Source organism: Echinops telfairi, unplaced genomic scaffold (assembly GCF_000313985.2).
Source record: "Echinops telfairi isolate 266 unplaced genomic scaffold, ASM31398v2 ScPeMD7_12;HRSCAF=54, whole genome shotgun sequence".
NCBI classification, from domain to species: Eukaryota; Metazoa; Chordata; class Mammalia; order Afrosoricida; family Tenrecidae; genus Echinops; species Echinops telfairi.
Window position 1 is genome coordinate 8723300 of NW_022103909.1, and position 17659 is coordinate 8740958.

A 17659-nucleotide genomic window follows, 5' to 3' on the forward strand; every position below is an offset into this window, starting at 1 on the left:
GGGGGGTGTACAACTCAATCACTTACAATGATAGGTCTATCACAGCAAAAGGATGCAAACTGCGAGGCACCAAGGTCAGATCCGGGCAGAGTATGAATGTGGCGCTCCATGTCCCAGAGAGGAATGTGCTGGCCACCCTGGGAAGTGAATGCCCATCTCCAGCCAGGATGCCTATGGGTGTCCATGCCCAGAGCCTTTATTGGAGACTAATCTGGTCTTGCCAGCGCCCACCAGGGTCACTGTATTGACATAAGCTCACAGTTGAGGTTCTGTCACCCTTCTCAGAGAGTCTGCAATCACCGGGGCATTCCAAAGTTTCTGAGGTTCTCTCTCAGAAATCACAGACCAAGACAGCAGTCTTTGGCCCAAGTTAAATTCTTCACCCCACAGCCTCACCAGGCAAATGTGAGACATTTGCGTGGGGCAATTTGGCCAGCTCTTCTACCAGAGCCGCGGTCCACATGCCTAACAGCCGTCCCTGCTCCTTTCACACCTCCCTTGTATGCACCGCGGCAGGAGATGGCAGAGAGAAGGGGACAGAGCCGCCCAAGATTGTAACCAGCTTGGAGGCTGGGTGGGTGGGGCTGTGGGTTCTTGATGTCATGGGATTTCTGGGTGTTGTCAGAATGGTCAAAGCCAGAACTGCTAAAGAAAAGTAAATGCTAGTGAAGGTCAAGATGAATAACTAATTTGCTGGGGGTCGAAGGTGAAAATTTAAAACCTAGCGTTAAGGAAAATCAGGTGACAAGATGCCAAGAGCAGGAAGGAATTGGCAGGAGGAGGACCCTGTCTTCATGGCCTTCCGGATGCATGGGCTGGCTTTGTCTACAAGGGTGCACTTTTTAGCTAAGTATATGGTTTGTACTATATTGATTGTAAGAGGCTTTCTAGCCTCAACTTTCCTAATCCCTAGGGAGCAGAAAATTATGCTAAGTGCTACATACATCTGGACACAACAGAGATGCTACAGGTGTGTGACGGTTGTGAGATGAATAATGACACAATCCTTCTGCCTGTTCGATTTCGCAATTGCAGACTTTCGGTCGTAGGGGACCAGCAGCAGTTCTCATGCCGCAGGGGCAACAGAGAACGAGGTATCAAGCACTTAAAACAGGTTAGCATCTCCAGAGCCGGTCAAATACACGTACGCTGCTGAAACGCTCTCTGCATGCTGAAATCTGATGAGCTCCCACCAGCACCTGGACCTAATTCAGCGCTACACCGTGCAATGACGGATCAAAGGCAGAAAGGTTAGCCAGGAAATCTAAGGTTTGTCTCGAGAGTGTCAAAATTAATTTTTTCCCTTTATTTAAAATGTCTGTCTAGATTAAGGGTAAGAGCGTCCATTAGTATATGAAGTTCATGGATGTGATGATTTGCATACTCAGCACATATGCTCTTTCTGGGAAAATGGTCTGGTTTATAACGGAGGAATACGGAGGAGTTCAACACATGAATTTGATTTTTATTCTACGTGCAAATATTAGCCTTTTTTTTGCCAGTTAAAATATGCAAAATGTCTAAAGGTAATGGGACTTACTGCATGATTTTGGCCATCTCATAGTTCACTTTCAGGAAGCCTTTTTTTTTTAAATTCAGTGTTTTCACTATGAATTAGTGGGGATTTCAAATGTTCAGGAGCCATGGTGGCCTAACGATTGCGAGTTGGGCTGCTAACCGAAAGATCAGCAGTTCAAAACCACCAGCTCCTCGGAGAAAGACGGGCTTTCTGCTCCCATAAAGAGTCACACTCTCGGAATCCCACAGGGGCCGTTCCACCCTGCCCTACAGGGTGGCTGTGAACTGAAATGAACTTGGCGATAGGGAGGTTCTTGTTGTACTTTTTACAGTTCCCTTTCCAGAGTCCTAGTGGCACAGCCACTAAGCGCGTAGCTACTAATCACACTGGGGGTGGCTGGATCCTCCCAAGCAGCTCTTTAGAAGAAAGAGCTGGTGACCTGGTCCCCAAGAGATTACATTGAAGAAGACGCTATGGGGCGGTCCGACTTTGTCACACGGGGTTGCTATGAGTTGAAACTGACCACAACCACCATCCCAATTCACTTTACTCAGAGGGTCGACTCGTCTCTGTGAAAGGGGCTCAAAGGGGCTGGGAGCTGGTTCTGTGGGCTCCTGGGTGACCCTTCACAGATACAACCACGAAGAGAAACGCTGCCGCCAATGCCTGCCAATCACTGGGTGGCATGTGTTGACTGCTGTCCTCTCAAGAATCAGCCTCAGATGGTTCTGTTCTCCCCCCACTTTCTTACAGCCTGAACCCTCTCTCCCCCTTTATGGACACCGTAACACTGGAAAGGTGTTCACCTTTGAAAAGGCGTGACTTTTCTTCTTTTATGGTGGAACATTTACGTGAACATTTAAAAGTCTGCTCTTAATGGAAAATTACAGCTGCCTTATTATAGTCAGGATGTGATTCAGAATAAATAGCATACAATATTAAAGTATCTACATAAGAATTACTTTCCCTAGGATCATATCTGTTGTTTATTAGAGAGGCATTGTTTTTAGTAAAGGAGTAAAAACCAATCAAAGCATCTGCTTGTCAAGTCCAATCTGACTCAGGGCTACCAGATGTGTTGCAGGGTAGAACTGTGTGCTCCAAATTTATTTTCAGTGGCATGAACTTTCAAAAGCTGGTTGTCGGGCCTTTCCGGGCGGGTTCAAACCTTTCAGTTAGAGGCCACATGCTTATGCCATTTGCGTCACCGGGGACTCAGTAAAAGGGTAGCATGCACGAGTACTTATTAATATTCTCTCACATCAAGAAGCGGACATGCGCTGCTGCTTCCCTTCTGTATGGATTGAATCGTTACCCCCACCCCTCCCCACCCCCCAACAAATAGTGCAATCTGGCCATGTGCTGTTATGATTCAGTCACATGAATTCATTTGGTCTGGCCAGAGTGGATAACTTATCTTCTGTAACGAAATCTAACATAATGTAATCAAGCAATCAGTTGATGTCATCCCAGTTTAGGATAGATCCTAAACCTAATCATCTCTGCGGTATAAGAAGAGTCAACATGCATTCAAATACACCCAGGCCGAGGAAGACAAATGTCACGTAAGAGTCACCCGAGAACACTCCAAAGTGCCAACAATGAAGAAGCCTATGTAGCTTCCAGCCTTCAGGACAGTGAGAAGCGAAATTCGTTCTGCAAAGCCATTCACTTGTGGTACTTTGTTACAGCAGCACTAGGAAACGGAGACACCCTCCATCCTCCATCCCATGAAGGTTCATTTGGATCCCAGTTGTGAGGGAGGACTATTGCATCAATGACTTCTGGGGAGCTCTCTCCAGGACCCAAGTCTTTAGTTCATCCTCTTACATCTCCACACTGATGCTGGCTCACCATAGCGCTTGTTTTGACCAATGGGACCTTAACAAATTGGATGCACCCAAAGGCTTTATTAGTGCCAACTGGGGCTTGTTTCGTTGGAACCCTGAAGCCAACATGTAAGGAGTCCTGGTCTGGGAGGATGAGAGACAACGTGGAGCTGAGCTAAGTCATCCCCGCTGAGGCCCCAGAGGTCAACCCGGCTGGCCAAGTCCCAACTCACAAACCCCGTTAGAATCACCAGTCCTTTACAGGGACCAGCTCGGCAAGGACCTCCCAGTCGACCTAGAGATTTTGAGACATAATGAATGTTTGCTGCTTTATGTCCCTACATTTTGGGTTAGACTTTTAATGCAGTAGAAGCTGTTAGGGGGCCAAAGCTTGGGAAATCCAGAGTCCTAAAAGTAGGTTTTGATAGTCTCTATAAAACTATGCAACTAAAAATAGTCTTAGACTTATTTTTATATGAATTAAATGGTCACAAGTAAATTGAATAAAATGATCTACTCTCTATATCCTCACCTAACTCATAATAAAACGTTCTATTGAAAAAAAAGGAAAATGATCTAATGGCAAATTTGCCTAAAGCCAAAGATAAAGGGGAAAAGAAGCAAATGTCATAAGCAAGAGGAATAGAATGAAGATGGCTTACCCCAAACTCCCATAAAAACTGCAAACACCAGGGTTCCAAAGCTGTCAAAGATACACAATTTCTGTAAAAGACAATGGCATGTTAAGTGGATAAAGACCGTATTCCACACAGATGAGAGCTCAGCGATGATGCAGTGTTTTGTACATGCTACATTCTGCAGCTAGAGGCAGCCCCTGCCTCGCGACGGGGTTTTGGTTCAACAACTCAACTGTAAGCATAAGTCAAACACTTCCGGGTTTTTTTAAGGTTTCATTTTTTAGTGTCTTATCATTGGTATGAGAACAATTTCCTTTGTCTGAAAGGGGGGCTGAGAACACCATACATAAAAGTTATAGATTATCGTTTTAATACGTATACTAGAAAAATGCACAAATCATTGAACAAAGGTGGTTCTACATGCAGTCTGCTATAACCTGAATGCGCTACGTTAAGTCGAGGACTACTTGCAGTTCTTTTTAAAGTTGACACCTACCTTGACAATCACCATATCGACTATACACAATTCATAGGTGGAATTTTTGTGGTTTTTTTAAAAAAGCAAACAACTTCTGCTGTATTTAGCAGAGCATCTTTTCCACTGGGATCATTCCACATCAGATAAAGGCGGGGTTCTAGCTTCTAGGAGTCACTGGGTGGCACACACCTGGCTGGCTTTTAACGGAAAGGTTGGGATTGGCGTCCACCCAGAGGCTTCTTGGATGAAAGACCTGGTGACCTACTGCCCCTAAATTAGCCACTCAAAGCTGAGCACGCACAGGGGTGCTCTGACAGGCGGGGTTATTCTGATTTGGAGGCAACATGACGATAAGGGGTACTGGTGCTGTGGGCTGCTCACACTGCTGGAAGCTTCTGGACAGACAGCCTGTCTTTATGAGCTGTCATCAAGACACCAGACTGTGTGTGGTCTTCTATAGTTAAGGACCTGTCAGCAACTTTGGACTCTGTCTGGCACCTTATCCTCATATCCCCCTGGCAGTTGGATGCAGAATTCCCATTCTTCTTTTTAAGAAATGAACCAAGCTGGGGTTGATTCTGAGGTGGCTCTCCCCGAGGAGAGGGCTAACAGGAATGTTGCCTCCTCAAACCCAATGATGGTTCTTCGACTGACATTGGCTCATGCTCCATCAGCACCAGAGCTTTTGCTAACATTACACTGATCTCGAATAAGAAAAGGAACACTGGGGCAAGGGAGGATCGATCCACAAGTTCTGATGAGGGCTATTCGCTTGTATACATACAGCATATAATATATGTGCCTTATGTTAGGTCATATTCAAAGCAAAGAAGACAGGGGCTGGGGAGAAAAAGGAGCTACAGGAGATGAAAGCAAACATTTCAAAGGCTGAAAGGCAATTCTGGTCAGCCAGAATGCTAAGAATCTTACTCATAAAACCTCAGTCCCAAAACTATTTGAATCCTATTGTTTACACACTTGTTTCTTGGTCTTGATTTTATACTCCTTTTTGGTGAATCATTTTAGTTAGCATATATGTCAATTAGGCATACCCTAATCTCTTTTCAAAAGAAAGAAGTTGAAGTTAATAGATAAAGAAATGTAGGAATGAAAGAACCCTAATCTCTTTTCAAAAGAAAGAAGTTGAAGTTAATAGGTAAAGAAATGTAAGAATGAAAGAAGACATGATTAAGTTAGCCAGCTAACAGAAAAGCATGAAAAATGCCTTTTCTCCTTTTTTGACCCCCCATTTCTCCCTCTTATTCATATTATTTTGTATATTCTACCCTTTTTATAACTCACTTTGACAATATTGAAAGGAGGAGAAAAATGGAATAGGATCAAACTTATTCTGTTTTCCCAACACACACACACACAAACACACCCCGCGTGCATATTTGAAAGTCATGTGTTTACAGATGGGTGGTGGGTGGGAGCAGAAGACAGACAGGCAAGGTGGGGGTGAGCTGGAAAATGAAGCGTTCATTTGTACTTGAATAAAGTACAATTTGCTTTGCCTTGTTATTTGCCTTGAATCCATTGTCTTGGGCTGGGTGCTAACTACCTGTGTACCTGCTGCTGTCAAATGTCAACTCGTCATGATCCTGTAGGACAAAGCAGAATTTTCCCCTTAAGATTTCTAAAGCTGTAACTCTTTACAAAATTAGATGGCCATATCTTACTACTGTGGGTCTGAACCACTGATCTTTCAGTTACCAGCCAAGCCACCAGGACTCTTTATATGCTAACTCTCAAAAAAGATAAAACAAACAAAAAGCAAACGTCCAGATCAAACTCACTGCCAACAAGTTGATTCCCACTCATAGTGATCTACAGAGTTTCAGAGGCTTTATTAGGCTTTATGGGAGCAGACAGCTTCTTCTTTCTCTCATGGAAGCAGCTGGCGAGTTCGAAGCACAAACCTTGTGATCACATTTCCACTGCTTACCCAACAATACCACCAGTGCTCCCACAAGGAGACTTTTAATTTATGAGTCAACATCTTTGGAAGGCAACTTCCCTCTTACTAGCTTCAAGTCATTTACTATATATAACCAATGTGATATTTTTAGACGAACAGTTTTTCTGTTGTCTAGAGAGAGTAAGATGGTGAAGTGCTTGGCTGATACTGAGAGGGCCTGTGGGAAAATGACCTGGCGACTTGCGGTCACAATGACTGCAGCCTAGGAAACCCTTGGGGGCAGTTCTAGTCGGTCCCACAGGGTCACTATAAGCAACATCAATTCGTGCCTAAAAACAACAGAAAGTTGCACTTTAATTTATAAGTGACATTTAAAAGTCCACGTGTTGGCAATACCCTGGTAACACCAAACTAATTAGTGGAGCAATGTTTACAATGTAGAGTTAGACTTAAGAGGCATGGTGGTGACATCACATGTCCTTTGAAGGGTAATAGCCAGAAATAGAGCCTTGCTGTCAACCTCTGACGCTGGCCATTTCTAGGTGGCTGAGCTTCGGCAAATTCTTTAATTTTGAAAGTCCTGAATGTTTTAATCTATGAAGTGGACATTATGCCTGTCTTGCCTATCTTCCAGGGCAGTTGTGTGTCAGACATGAAAATATAAGTACAGGAATTCCACAAATCATATCAAGTGGAGCTATGATGGTAACAACACGTTCAATGAAAAATTCTTGAACTTACATGGCTCAGACTACTGAGGCCCCATGAGAACTTTCTAAACATTCAACAATGGGCTAGAGAGAGAAATATGTCATTGGGAAGGCAATATGTCTGATTTGCCAGAATAACTCTCAAAACTCTTTTCTTCCTGTTTCTGGGCTGCTTGTCAATTAGTAAGCCCCCACCAGCCCCCTGATTAAGAAATCACGGGACTTCAGACCATTACACATAGGGGAAATTAGATAAGTCATACAAAGCGACTAACTGTTAAAATCATTTTCAAACAATATCTATCTTTCTTTTTTTTAATCGTTTTATTAGGGGCTCATACAACTCATCACAATCCATACACACATCAATTATGTAAAGCGCATTTGTACATTCATTGCCCTCATCATTCTCAAAACATTTGCTCTCCACCTAAGCCCCTGGCATCAGCTTCTCGTTTATCCCCTCCCTCCACGCTACCCCCTCCCTCATGAACCCTTGATGATTTATAAATTATTTTGTCATATCTTGCCCTGTCCGATGTCTCCCTTCACCCACTTTTCTGTTCAATATCTATTTTTCATATGTTTATGTGGTTGTCCTTGTTCGGTGCCATTGGGTCAGTTGTGACTCCTAGTGACCTAGATACAACAGAACTGACACTGCCCGGCCTGGGCCCCCCTCACAATTGTTGCCGTGCTGGGGTCCGTTTTGCCGCCACTGTGTCAATCCCCCTCCTGGAGGACCTTCCTCTTTCTCTGCCTTCCCACTTTCCCAGCACGGGGTCTCTTCCAGGGACTGGAACATGGCCTCTCCTGACAGCATGTCCAAAGGACGCTTATTTGTATGTATGCTTACAGAGACAGTTTAAATCTAACTATGAGTGACTTTAAAATTCTAAGCATAATTTCGATCCACTTGAAAGGCGGAAACCTCAAGTACAAATTGCAGGCTCCTACTCACTTGAATTAAGAAAAATCCTTCTAATGGTTAACCTAGTAAAAATGACAGGTGAGAAGCCAGGTTTGAACTACCTGCATGGATTCCTTCAAATGTTCGAGAGGTTAGGATTTTACCCTTCCCCACTGAACCACCATGAAACTGTGACTCTTAGTTTATAACTGGCAAACAAGCACTCCACATCCCCAACCATACTTGTAGGCTGCTCTGGGGGAAAAAAACTATCAGAATTACTCAATATAATGTTCTATGTTGTACAAAATCATCATTAATAAGAAAATCTCATCTTTTCTCTAGGCAAATGTTTGGAATAACCCAGAATTTTTTACCTTTGAAGACTCGCAAGTAATATTGAGTTTCCAAAACGGACAAAGCCGGTCACACTGAGGACACATTATGATCTTGCCACCGATCTCAGGATGGCATACTTCTTTGCTAGAGGAGAAGAAAAAGAATTAAAAAGTTAAATACATAGACTAGCAATAGAATAAGATTCGTTATATGTTTACGATCACAAACAAAACGAAACCTCTCAGAAAGCTAGGGATAAAGGGGGACGTCATCAACCTGATAACACCTGGCCACAGAGCTCCCACAGAACGCACCACGGTGAATGGCAAGAGCGTGGAAAGTAATTCTCCAAGATCATGGTCGAGAAAATGCATCCTGCGATCACCACTTCCTTTCAGTTACAGGCCTTGTCAAGCACAGTGAGGGCAGGGGGGTGAAGACAAAGGAGCTTGTCCGAGAAGGAAAACACAAGAACACAAGCAATAAGCGTTATCACTAACAGATGACACCGTGGTCTCTACGACAACTGAAGAGCATCTACAGAAAGGCTTCTGGGAGTCTCGTCAGTTTCTCACTCTCTCGCACTCTCACTTCCGCTGTGCCCGTGCTGACTCATAGGGACCCGCTGTGGTTTTCTGAGATGTTAACTGTTTACGAGAGTAGAAAGCCCAGGTTTTCTCCTGGGGAGCTGCTGGTGGTTTTGAACTGCCGACCATTCGGATTGCAGCCCAACGCTTCACCACCAAACCACCAGAGCTCCACCTAGTCAGTTTGTTGGACAAAAAAATCAATATATTAAAAAATGAATTTTGTAACTGTATTCCTAGAATTAGAAAATAAAGAGATAATACTTATAATACTGTAGCAAAATATCATGAGCCTAATAATCAATCTAAAAGGCCCTGGGATTGCAACAGTCAAGAGCCCTGCTGTGGCACAAACCGAGCCTGCCTCTCTGCTGGAGAGAGACAGCATGAGCCGCTGTCATCAGCTTACAGCCAAGAAGACCCTGTGGGCAGCCCTGCAGCCCTACCCACCAGGCGGGTTCCTCTGGGTAAGGATCAGCTCAACACACGACAACCATAGGAAGGAATAACGCTAATTCAAAATCTTTCAAAAGATTTCTATGAAAAGAACTTATAAAATCCTACGGAAAGACATGAAAGATGATCCAGGTACATGGATCGACATGCCGCCATCATGAATCGGAAGAATCCATGTTTAAAGATGTCTGCTCTCTTCCGCTGGAGCTCCAGATGCAATGTGAGAGCAAACGACTAAGAACAGTCAGGACACTCCAGAAGGTCCAGCCTCTGTTAGCATAGGTTAGGAAAAACTAGACAACAGACCAAAATTAAGAGTTCAGAAGCACATCTATGTACATGTAAAAAGAGGCTGTCTTGCAGAGCCAAACCCCAAATCAAACTCACTACCATCAAATCGGCGCCAACTCATAGTGACCCAACAAGACAGGGTAGAACTGCCCCTGGGTTTTTCCAAGACTGTGACTCTTTAGAGGAGTAGAAAGCCTGTCTTTCTCCCACTGAGCAGCTGGTGGTTGTGAACTTCTGACCTTGCAGAGAGCAGCCCATCAAGTAACAACTATGCCACCAGGGCTCCTGCACACCGGAGTGGGCGCTGCAAGTCAGAAGGTGAGAAGACAACATTCCAACACATGGGACCTGTCCAGTGGAATACCTGCAGGGAGGAAACATGAGACCAAGCCCACCATCACACCATGCACAAACCAATTCTAGGAGAACCCATTCAAGCTGGCCCTTGTGTTCGTGCACGGAGCTTGGCTGTGCTAGTTAGGTGGCTCTGCTGAGTTCTGTAAAAAGGAATGGGCAGGAGGAGCACCCGCAGAATGGCCAAGTAAACCCCAAACCAAACTCACTGCCATTGGGTCGATTCTGACTCATAGCGGCCCTGCAGCACAGGGTAGAACCGCCCCCATGAGTTTCTGAGACTGTCATTCTTCGTGGGAGTAGAAAGTCTCATCTTTCTCCTGAGTGGTCGCTGGTGGATTCAAACTACTGACCTTGGGGTAGCAGCCCAAACCGTAATTGCTACACCACCAAGACTCTTCTCCATGACTAAGTAAGGCTCTCTTAAATTTTTACTCTTCCATAAAAGCAATGAAAACACTGGCCAAAATGGTCAAAAATCAATTTTCCCTCAGAAACTCTGGAAATGAATCTGATGCTTCCCACGACCTGATAGACATTTATTCAACAAAACACTATCTTTATATGAGCAGCCAGCTTCGTGACTTTTTAAACTTCCCCATCACCCTGGCTTTGCAGTAGCTTTACAAATAACAAATAATGAATCAGCAGACTTGCAACAAAATCCTACTCATTCCCAGTCACTGAATTGATTCCGACTCATAGCAACAAAACAGTTGCCTAAGCATTCAATCTGGTGGCACTGGACTGTTAACTAATTGCAAGGCCAGTGGTTCAAACCCACCAGCCATTCTGAGAGAGAAGGTTGAGTTTCTCGACTCCTGGAAAGATTTACAGCCTCAGAAATCCTACCCAGCGCTGCTATGAGTTAGAATTACTCAATGCCAGTGAGTTTTAAATTTTTTAAAATTTTAAGCAGCTACTGAAGAGAGCAGAAGGGAGTTGGAGCTATCCAAAAAGTCCCAACCACCTCCAAAGAGTTTTTACTACTTGCCCTTCCTGAAAAAGTACCATTCTCAGGACTTCTTATGTGAAGGGGCCCTGGTGGCACAGTGGTTATATGTTGGGCTGCGATCTGTAAGGTCGGCAGTTCAAAGCCAACAGCTGTTCCTCTGGAAAAAGATGGGACTTTCTACTCCCACGAACAGTTAGTTTCAGATACATACGGGGGTGGGGGTGGGGAGAGTAACTATGAGTCAGCACCGACTCATGGCAGTGAGTTTGGTTTGGTTTCGTCACTAGGTGGCCAGTCTTGGAGCTCGCTCTGCTTAAGAAGCCTGATGCCCAGGTGTCTGCTAAAAATGACCAGCAGGAATTACTTCATCCTGCAGGACGGTGAAGTAGAGACAGCAATAGGGAGTCAAAAGGGCACAACAGAAGAGTGTACAAGGAAAAATCACGGGAGGAGATGTCCATGAAGAAAACAATCCAAAACACAAAGAAACCAAACCAGTTGCCCTTGATGCCGAGGTTAGGTGACCCACATAGTTCAAAATAGAACTGTGCTCCACAGGCCTGTCTCTTTCCAAACGCAGGTCACCAGAACCATACACAAAACAACGGGGAAACTAGAGACTCATAAGGACAAGGGATCAACATTCAGGCCCTGGCCCTAGTTGCGCTTTCTTTCTTTCTTCCACAACATTTTATTAGGAGCTAATCCAGACATCATGTTGTTCCACAGTTCAGTCCTATCCAACAGTATTGTACAATTGCTCCCACAATCACGCCCAAAACATTCTCATCCTGCTTGAGCCCCTGGACATCCCCTCCCCTCCCCGCCCTCCACCTCCCCTACTGGACCCCCCAGGAACCCTTATTCTAATTATTTTTGCTATAGGTTCATCATCCTGGGCTTCATGTACTGAAAACCAGACAACCACATAACCAAGAGGCAAGAAGGCTCCTCACAATGAAAATAGACATCCGAGATCAAATCCTTCTTTAGTGACGAGGGCAAAGGGTACCTCACAGGCCACCTGCCGTTTCCTAGCTAAGTCACCACAATGGGTACAAAGCTGAGAGTCTTGTGTTCAATAGAGGGATAATTATGCCCAAACATCAGGGCAGCGGTGGATGCATCCTGCCTTTTGGGAGTGAGCGAGCATGCTCAGAGCTGGAAGAATTCAGTCATCAGCTCGTCTCTGGTGCCCAAAAAGGTTGATCTGGCTGTCCCACCTGGAAAGGTGCCACTTGGTCAAAGAAGAAGAAGACAAAAAGAGCCTGCTTGAGTGCTGTCTCCCTTCTGGAGGATGAGAGCCCCAGAAGCCAGGGAAGAACAGCACATCTGAGACGGGAAAACCGGAACAAACTACAGCCCTTGGCCACGGAATCCTTTGGGCTCCATCACAGTTCCAGAGACCTGCACAGAAGTGCCCCCAGGCTGTAATCTCTAGGGACGGGTTACCACATCTTTCTCCCAGGGAGCAGGGGGTGGGGCTCGACCCCCAGAGTTTCTCTGGCTCACAGACAGCACTTGGACCCTTATGCCACCAGGGCTTCTCAATCCAGACTGCAGCAACCAAGCCTCACGGCCACGGAGTTGATTCCAACTCCGAGTAAGCCTGCAGGACAGAGCACAGCTACAGCTGGCCCTGTGGGTTTACGGGGCTGCACATCCTTAGAGACGCAGAAAGTCGCATCTTCCTCCTGAGGAGCAGCTGGTGGTTTCAAACTCCTGGCTTTGTGGTTACAAGTCCAACACATGACCACTTCACCACCAGGGTGCCTACCTTGCAGACCGGCGATCACGAAATTCAGTGTTCTGGCACCTGGGTAGTTCCCTTGAGAGTTAACCTTCCTGATGGCGCGACCCTTTCAGACAGTTCCTCATGTGGGGTGACCCCCCAACCATAACATTATTTTCGTTGCTACTTCATCACTGTCATCTTGCTACTGCTGTGATTTGGGAGACCCCTGTGAAAGGGTGGTTTGACCCCCCCAAAGAGGTCGACACCCACAGGTTGAGAACCGCTGCTTTAGGCAGTGCAGCGTCTGAATTCCCATATCCAACACCACACACTTCTTTATCACTTATTTGTCCTCTAACCTTACAAGGGCAATTTTCAAAACAAAAAAGGTAAGCCAACACAAATACAACAAAACACATATCCTCCACTTGAGTGTTTGAATATGCATTTGTGTGTGTGTATGTGTGTGTGTAAAGTTCTAAAAGCAGAAGAGAAAGCTCTACCAGTTTTACCAGTTTTGCCTCTGAAACCCTGATCTTGGCGCAGAGCAGTGGGGCTCAGTGAAGCTTTTCCCTGGGGCAGAAGTTCAAGGGAGCCCCTCCCACCAGCCCTCCTTTCTTTTTCAAACAAAGTATTGTCTTAAAATACTGGAATGCTTCCTAAGGAAAATGCTCAAGTCAGAGATAGGACTGGATTATCGAAGGAAAAGAGATTTTCCCCCCCTTCCAGTTCAGTTCATTATTGCATTCAAAACAAAAGGGATAATTCATCTGAAGGTGTGTTTTTGTGGTGAGTCTGGCTTTACTAAAACAGTCTTAAGACCCTGGGAAATATAGGTCAATTTTCAGCCTGGCATCCCAGATTAAGCAGTTACCTCCACGTGCAGTTATCTTGATGGAAATATCCATAGAGAAAGCAAGCCACGCCCACAACCGCTGCCAGGAGGAGCATCTGCGTGTAATAGCCCAGCCAAGCAAAGTAGATTCCAATCTTCTCTCCATAATATTTCCTGAAGAAAGACAAATCATTTTTAGAAGACACAATCACTCCCAAGCTTCATCCTCATAGTAATTTGATTTTTTTTTTAAATGAAGGAGGCTTTTAGTTTAAAAGTTGGATCCAACTCCCATTTAAGCCACATTCTAGGAAGTGGATAGATGGAACAGAAAGTAGATTACATAGTATGGAAGCACTGATCGCTGTGAGCCTGCTGGCACACAGTCAGCAGATGGAGCAAGTTGCCATCAAGGTGGTGGTTGGGGGAGGGAGAGGGCGGAGTACAGAGCAAAGTTTCCCATCATTCTTTGTAAAGACTCCTACTATTTCACACATCCTCCAAATGATTGCTCTTACCATGCCGGAAACGAACAAACATGCATAAACAACTGCTCACAGCTGCTTTTAGTTATCTAGGGACTTTCTTGGAGGAAAGAGAGGATGTAAATCACAACTAATAGCAAGAAAATGACTCTGACCAAACTGTTCCTGCAGCAGTCATTGTAAAAACAAGGGCAAAGGCAAGATGGCTACGACCCAGGAGTCTGCCTCCCTGTGTTCTGGGTACTGCGCACGTCTATTAGTTAGGAGCCTGAAAAAAATAGTCCAAGGGGACTTCGGGGCAAAAAAGGTGCGAGAGGGTGAAAGGAGATGGGGCAATGAATGGTGCCAGATAGTTCGTGAAAGGGAGACCAAACATCATTAAACAGAAAGGAAGGGTTTAGGAATGAGGAGCAAACGAGGAACTTATTTGGGGGATGGTTGCTGGAACTTTCTAGACTGACTCACTTGTGACTCAGCCTGGGCCACGGGCCCACTGTAAGCTGTAGTGAGTCCTGAAACCACTACGGAGTCACATCGACTGTTGGAACCCACTGGGGGGGAGGCATCACAGACCAAGGCTTGGCAACTCGACTCCCCAAAATACCAGTCACTGGAAACCCCAGGGAGCACATTTGTACTCTGACAAATAGGAGGTCGCCATGAGCGAGAACTGACGGATTAATAACTCACTTGGGTCTTTTTTCTTTTTCTTCTTCTATGAGACTTCTTCTATGAGACTTTTAGAAGCTCTGGTGATGGGAGTGCTTACACATTGGGCAGCTAACCACAGAGTCAGCAGTTCGAAACCACCGTGTGCTCTGCGGGAGAGAAAGATGAGGCTTCCCACTCCCTTTCCACAGAGCAGTTTACCCTGTCCTATCGGGGCACTATGCGTTGGAATCAACTCAATGGAAGCGCGTTGCATTGCAACGAGACTTCTAGGCGTCCTGGTTGTCAGGTTAGTGCTGGACTGCTAACTAACCCCTCTGTAGAAGAAGCTTAGGGCTCTCTGCTCCCATAGACAGTTGCTAAGCCTCAGAAACCCTATAGAGCATCACTATGAGCCAGCATTGGCTTGATGGCAGTTTGTTTATACGAGACTTTGAGACATACCTAACACAGACTTTGCCTAAATCCAAAATATCAAATCCATTGCCACGGAATGGATTCTAACTCACAGCAGAGGAGACCTGCCCCCATAAGGTTTTCTTTATTGAGGAAGGCAGATGGAGAACGACAAGACTTAATGTCATAGGATAAGGCAGGACAGACCAGCCCCTGAAGCACTCATGCTTGGATGGGCAGCCAAAAGGAGGCAGACCCTCAAGGCGATGGCTCGACAAGGTGGCTGCAGCAAAGGGCTCAAAATAACCACCTTTGTGAGGATGGGGCAGGGCCATGTGGTGGTTTTGCTCCTTTGTACAGGAGGACCCAGCCTGATGGCATGTCACGACACCACAAATCTTTGTGGAGGCCATCTGCCTCTGCTTTCTCTTGCGGTGGGGTGGGGGGGCATGGTCCCAATCTCTGGCCCTTTGGTCAGTAGCTTCATCACAGCACCATCCACGCTCCACGGAATTAGCCTCGTGTGGACTTCACTCAACAATCCAGGGACTGCTGGGGGCTCAACCAGGCACACATCTGGCCAGATAAGAGCTTGCAAAGTAATGCCTGCCCCATGGGGCCATCACACTGATGGAGGGGGGCACATTGGTGGGGGACAAAGGGCCGGGACGGGTGTGCCACCAGGAACTGGGCAACAAAGTGCATTCATTTTCATGTGACGGTAGCTGTGCTGTGTCGGTCGTATATAGCAGGTAGATAGTAGGCTCAGGACAGTGCTGGGGAGAGAAAAGCTTGGGCAGTGGGTTTGCTATGTCTTGGCCTCCTTCACTGCTACACTTTTTATATTGTGATCTTACCAACTTCCCACCCCTGGAATACCACATTGAAAACTGCTAAGTATTTTAGGTAGCTCCTGGACCAATTTTCAGAATAGTGAAAATATCTCAGCACATTTAGAAAGCTGGTCCGACAGTCTCCACTTGTATATTTTCAGGATCAGAAAGTGAGAGCATTACTTCCTAAGGCATCCCCATTACAGGGTAGGTAACAAGATCAGCTTTGGCTTGTTTGACTCTTAAACCGAAACCTACCTCCCAGCACTTGCTGAAAGGCTGGGAATAATGAGGATCGCTTCAAATGCAACATTCTCTAATCACCACCGTCTTTAGCTGCCAAAAACATTCTGACGCATAACATCAATCTTTAAAATTCAGCTTTGACTTTTTTTAAATCAAACTTTTAAGTATATATCCATTAAAGAGTCAAATAGTTCTAGAAGGCAGATTATACAAACCAGCAGTCCCCAACAGTCTCCCCATGTCCCAGAATCCTACTTTCAACTGTTTCAGCTGATTCTTTGATTATTCACCTCCATCTCTCTAAGTAAGATACTTGCAGTGCTGCTTATTGACCACCCACCCTCCAGTTTTATGTACCTTTTATTGAGTTTCTAGTCTTGAAGATGAGGAGTAAGTTGCTCTTTCAACCCCCTGCCTCACCTACACCACTTGGGAGGAGGCTAGCATGCACAGAGCTTGAAACATTGGGTCATCAGCGCATGCACCCATTCCTCCATCCTCTCAGCATCATTCCTTTGGCTTTTTGCCACAGCACTATTCTGACTCTGCAAACCCTACTCACAGCGAAATCCAGCCGCCTGCTATGATTACTTAGCATCTCCTGACCAATATTTGGTTTTCTATCGGAGTGAGTGCATGCCTTCTTTGTTTACTGTTTCAAGGTGTTTATCACTCACTGAACACAGGCCCTTCCAGAGTTGTGTAACTCTCTCCACATTTGCCCACGTGACCTGCTCGATCAGCTTGCTCTGCCCCTACAAATGCCTTCCCATCTCCGCCAATCTGGATCAGGGGCGCTCAGCCAGGCTGCAGGGCTGTTTTCAGGGAGTTCTCAGGCATTCCTTCCAGTTGGACTCTCTAGTTCCTAAACCTGTCTTCTCCTTTCTTGGCAGAGCATCTCCGCCATGACCTTGCACGTTTACATGGTAAAAATCCCATTCTTAGACTAATCAGTGGTGTGGCCGTGTACAGAATTCTAAGCTGAAAACCCCTCCACCAGAACTCCGGTTATCGGTGACGAACAACAGAAACATGCGTGACGGGAGACAATGGACGGTGTATAAGATAAGAAAACAATAATAATAATTTATCATTTCTCAATGAGGAGCTGATACCAAGTACTCAAGTCCTTGGTTTTGAAATGAAATTTCAAAATGTTTTGAAAAGGATGAAGGCAACAAATGTGCAAATGTGCTTGACACACAGATGCATGGATTGTTATACAAGATGTAAGAGCCCCTAATAAAATGATTAAAAACTAATATTAATAATAATAAAGTGTGGGGGGGAATTGTGGGGAACAGAAGGAATTCTCTTAAGTTGTCTCCCCAAAATATGTACCAGACTTAGCTGCTTAAGCGTAACCGGACAATAGGCAGTGAAAGTAGGTCAGAGGTTATCCTCCTTGACATTGGCCATCTGTAGTGGCTAGACCATTAGTCTGACTCACCCTGAATAAGACCCACTCCCTTC

The 17659-nt window shown here is 45.4% G+C and overlaps 1 protein-coding gene across 3 annotated transcripts in view; it reads right to left on the reverse strand.

Annotated features, from left to right (window-relative positions):
• ANO6 (anoctamin 6) overlaps positions 1-17659 on the reverse strand; it is a 207447-nt gene that overhangs the window by 42013 nt on the left and 147775 nt on the right. For all 3 annotated transcript variants that reach the window (XM_045287264.1, XM_030884742.2, XM_045287263.1), the window contains exons 8-10: positions 13597-13731; positions 8383-8488; positions 4011-4071 (exon numbers count right to left, since the gene is read on the reverse strand). In XM_045287264.1, the coding sequence (XP_045143199.1) occupies positions 4011-4071; positions 8383-8488; positions 13597-13731 (302 nt within the window). The remainder of the gene's footprint in view (positions 1-4010; positions 4072-8382; positions 8489-13596; positions 13732-17659) is intronic.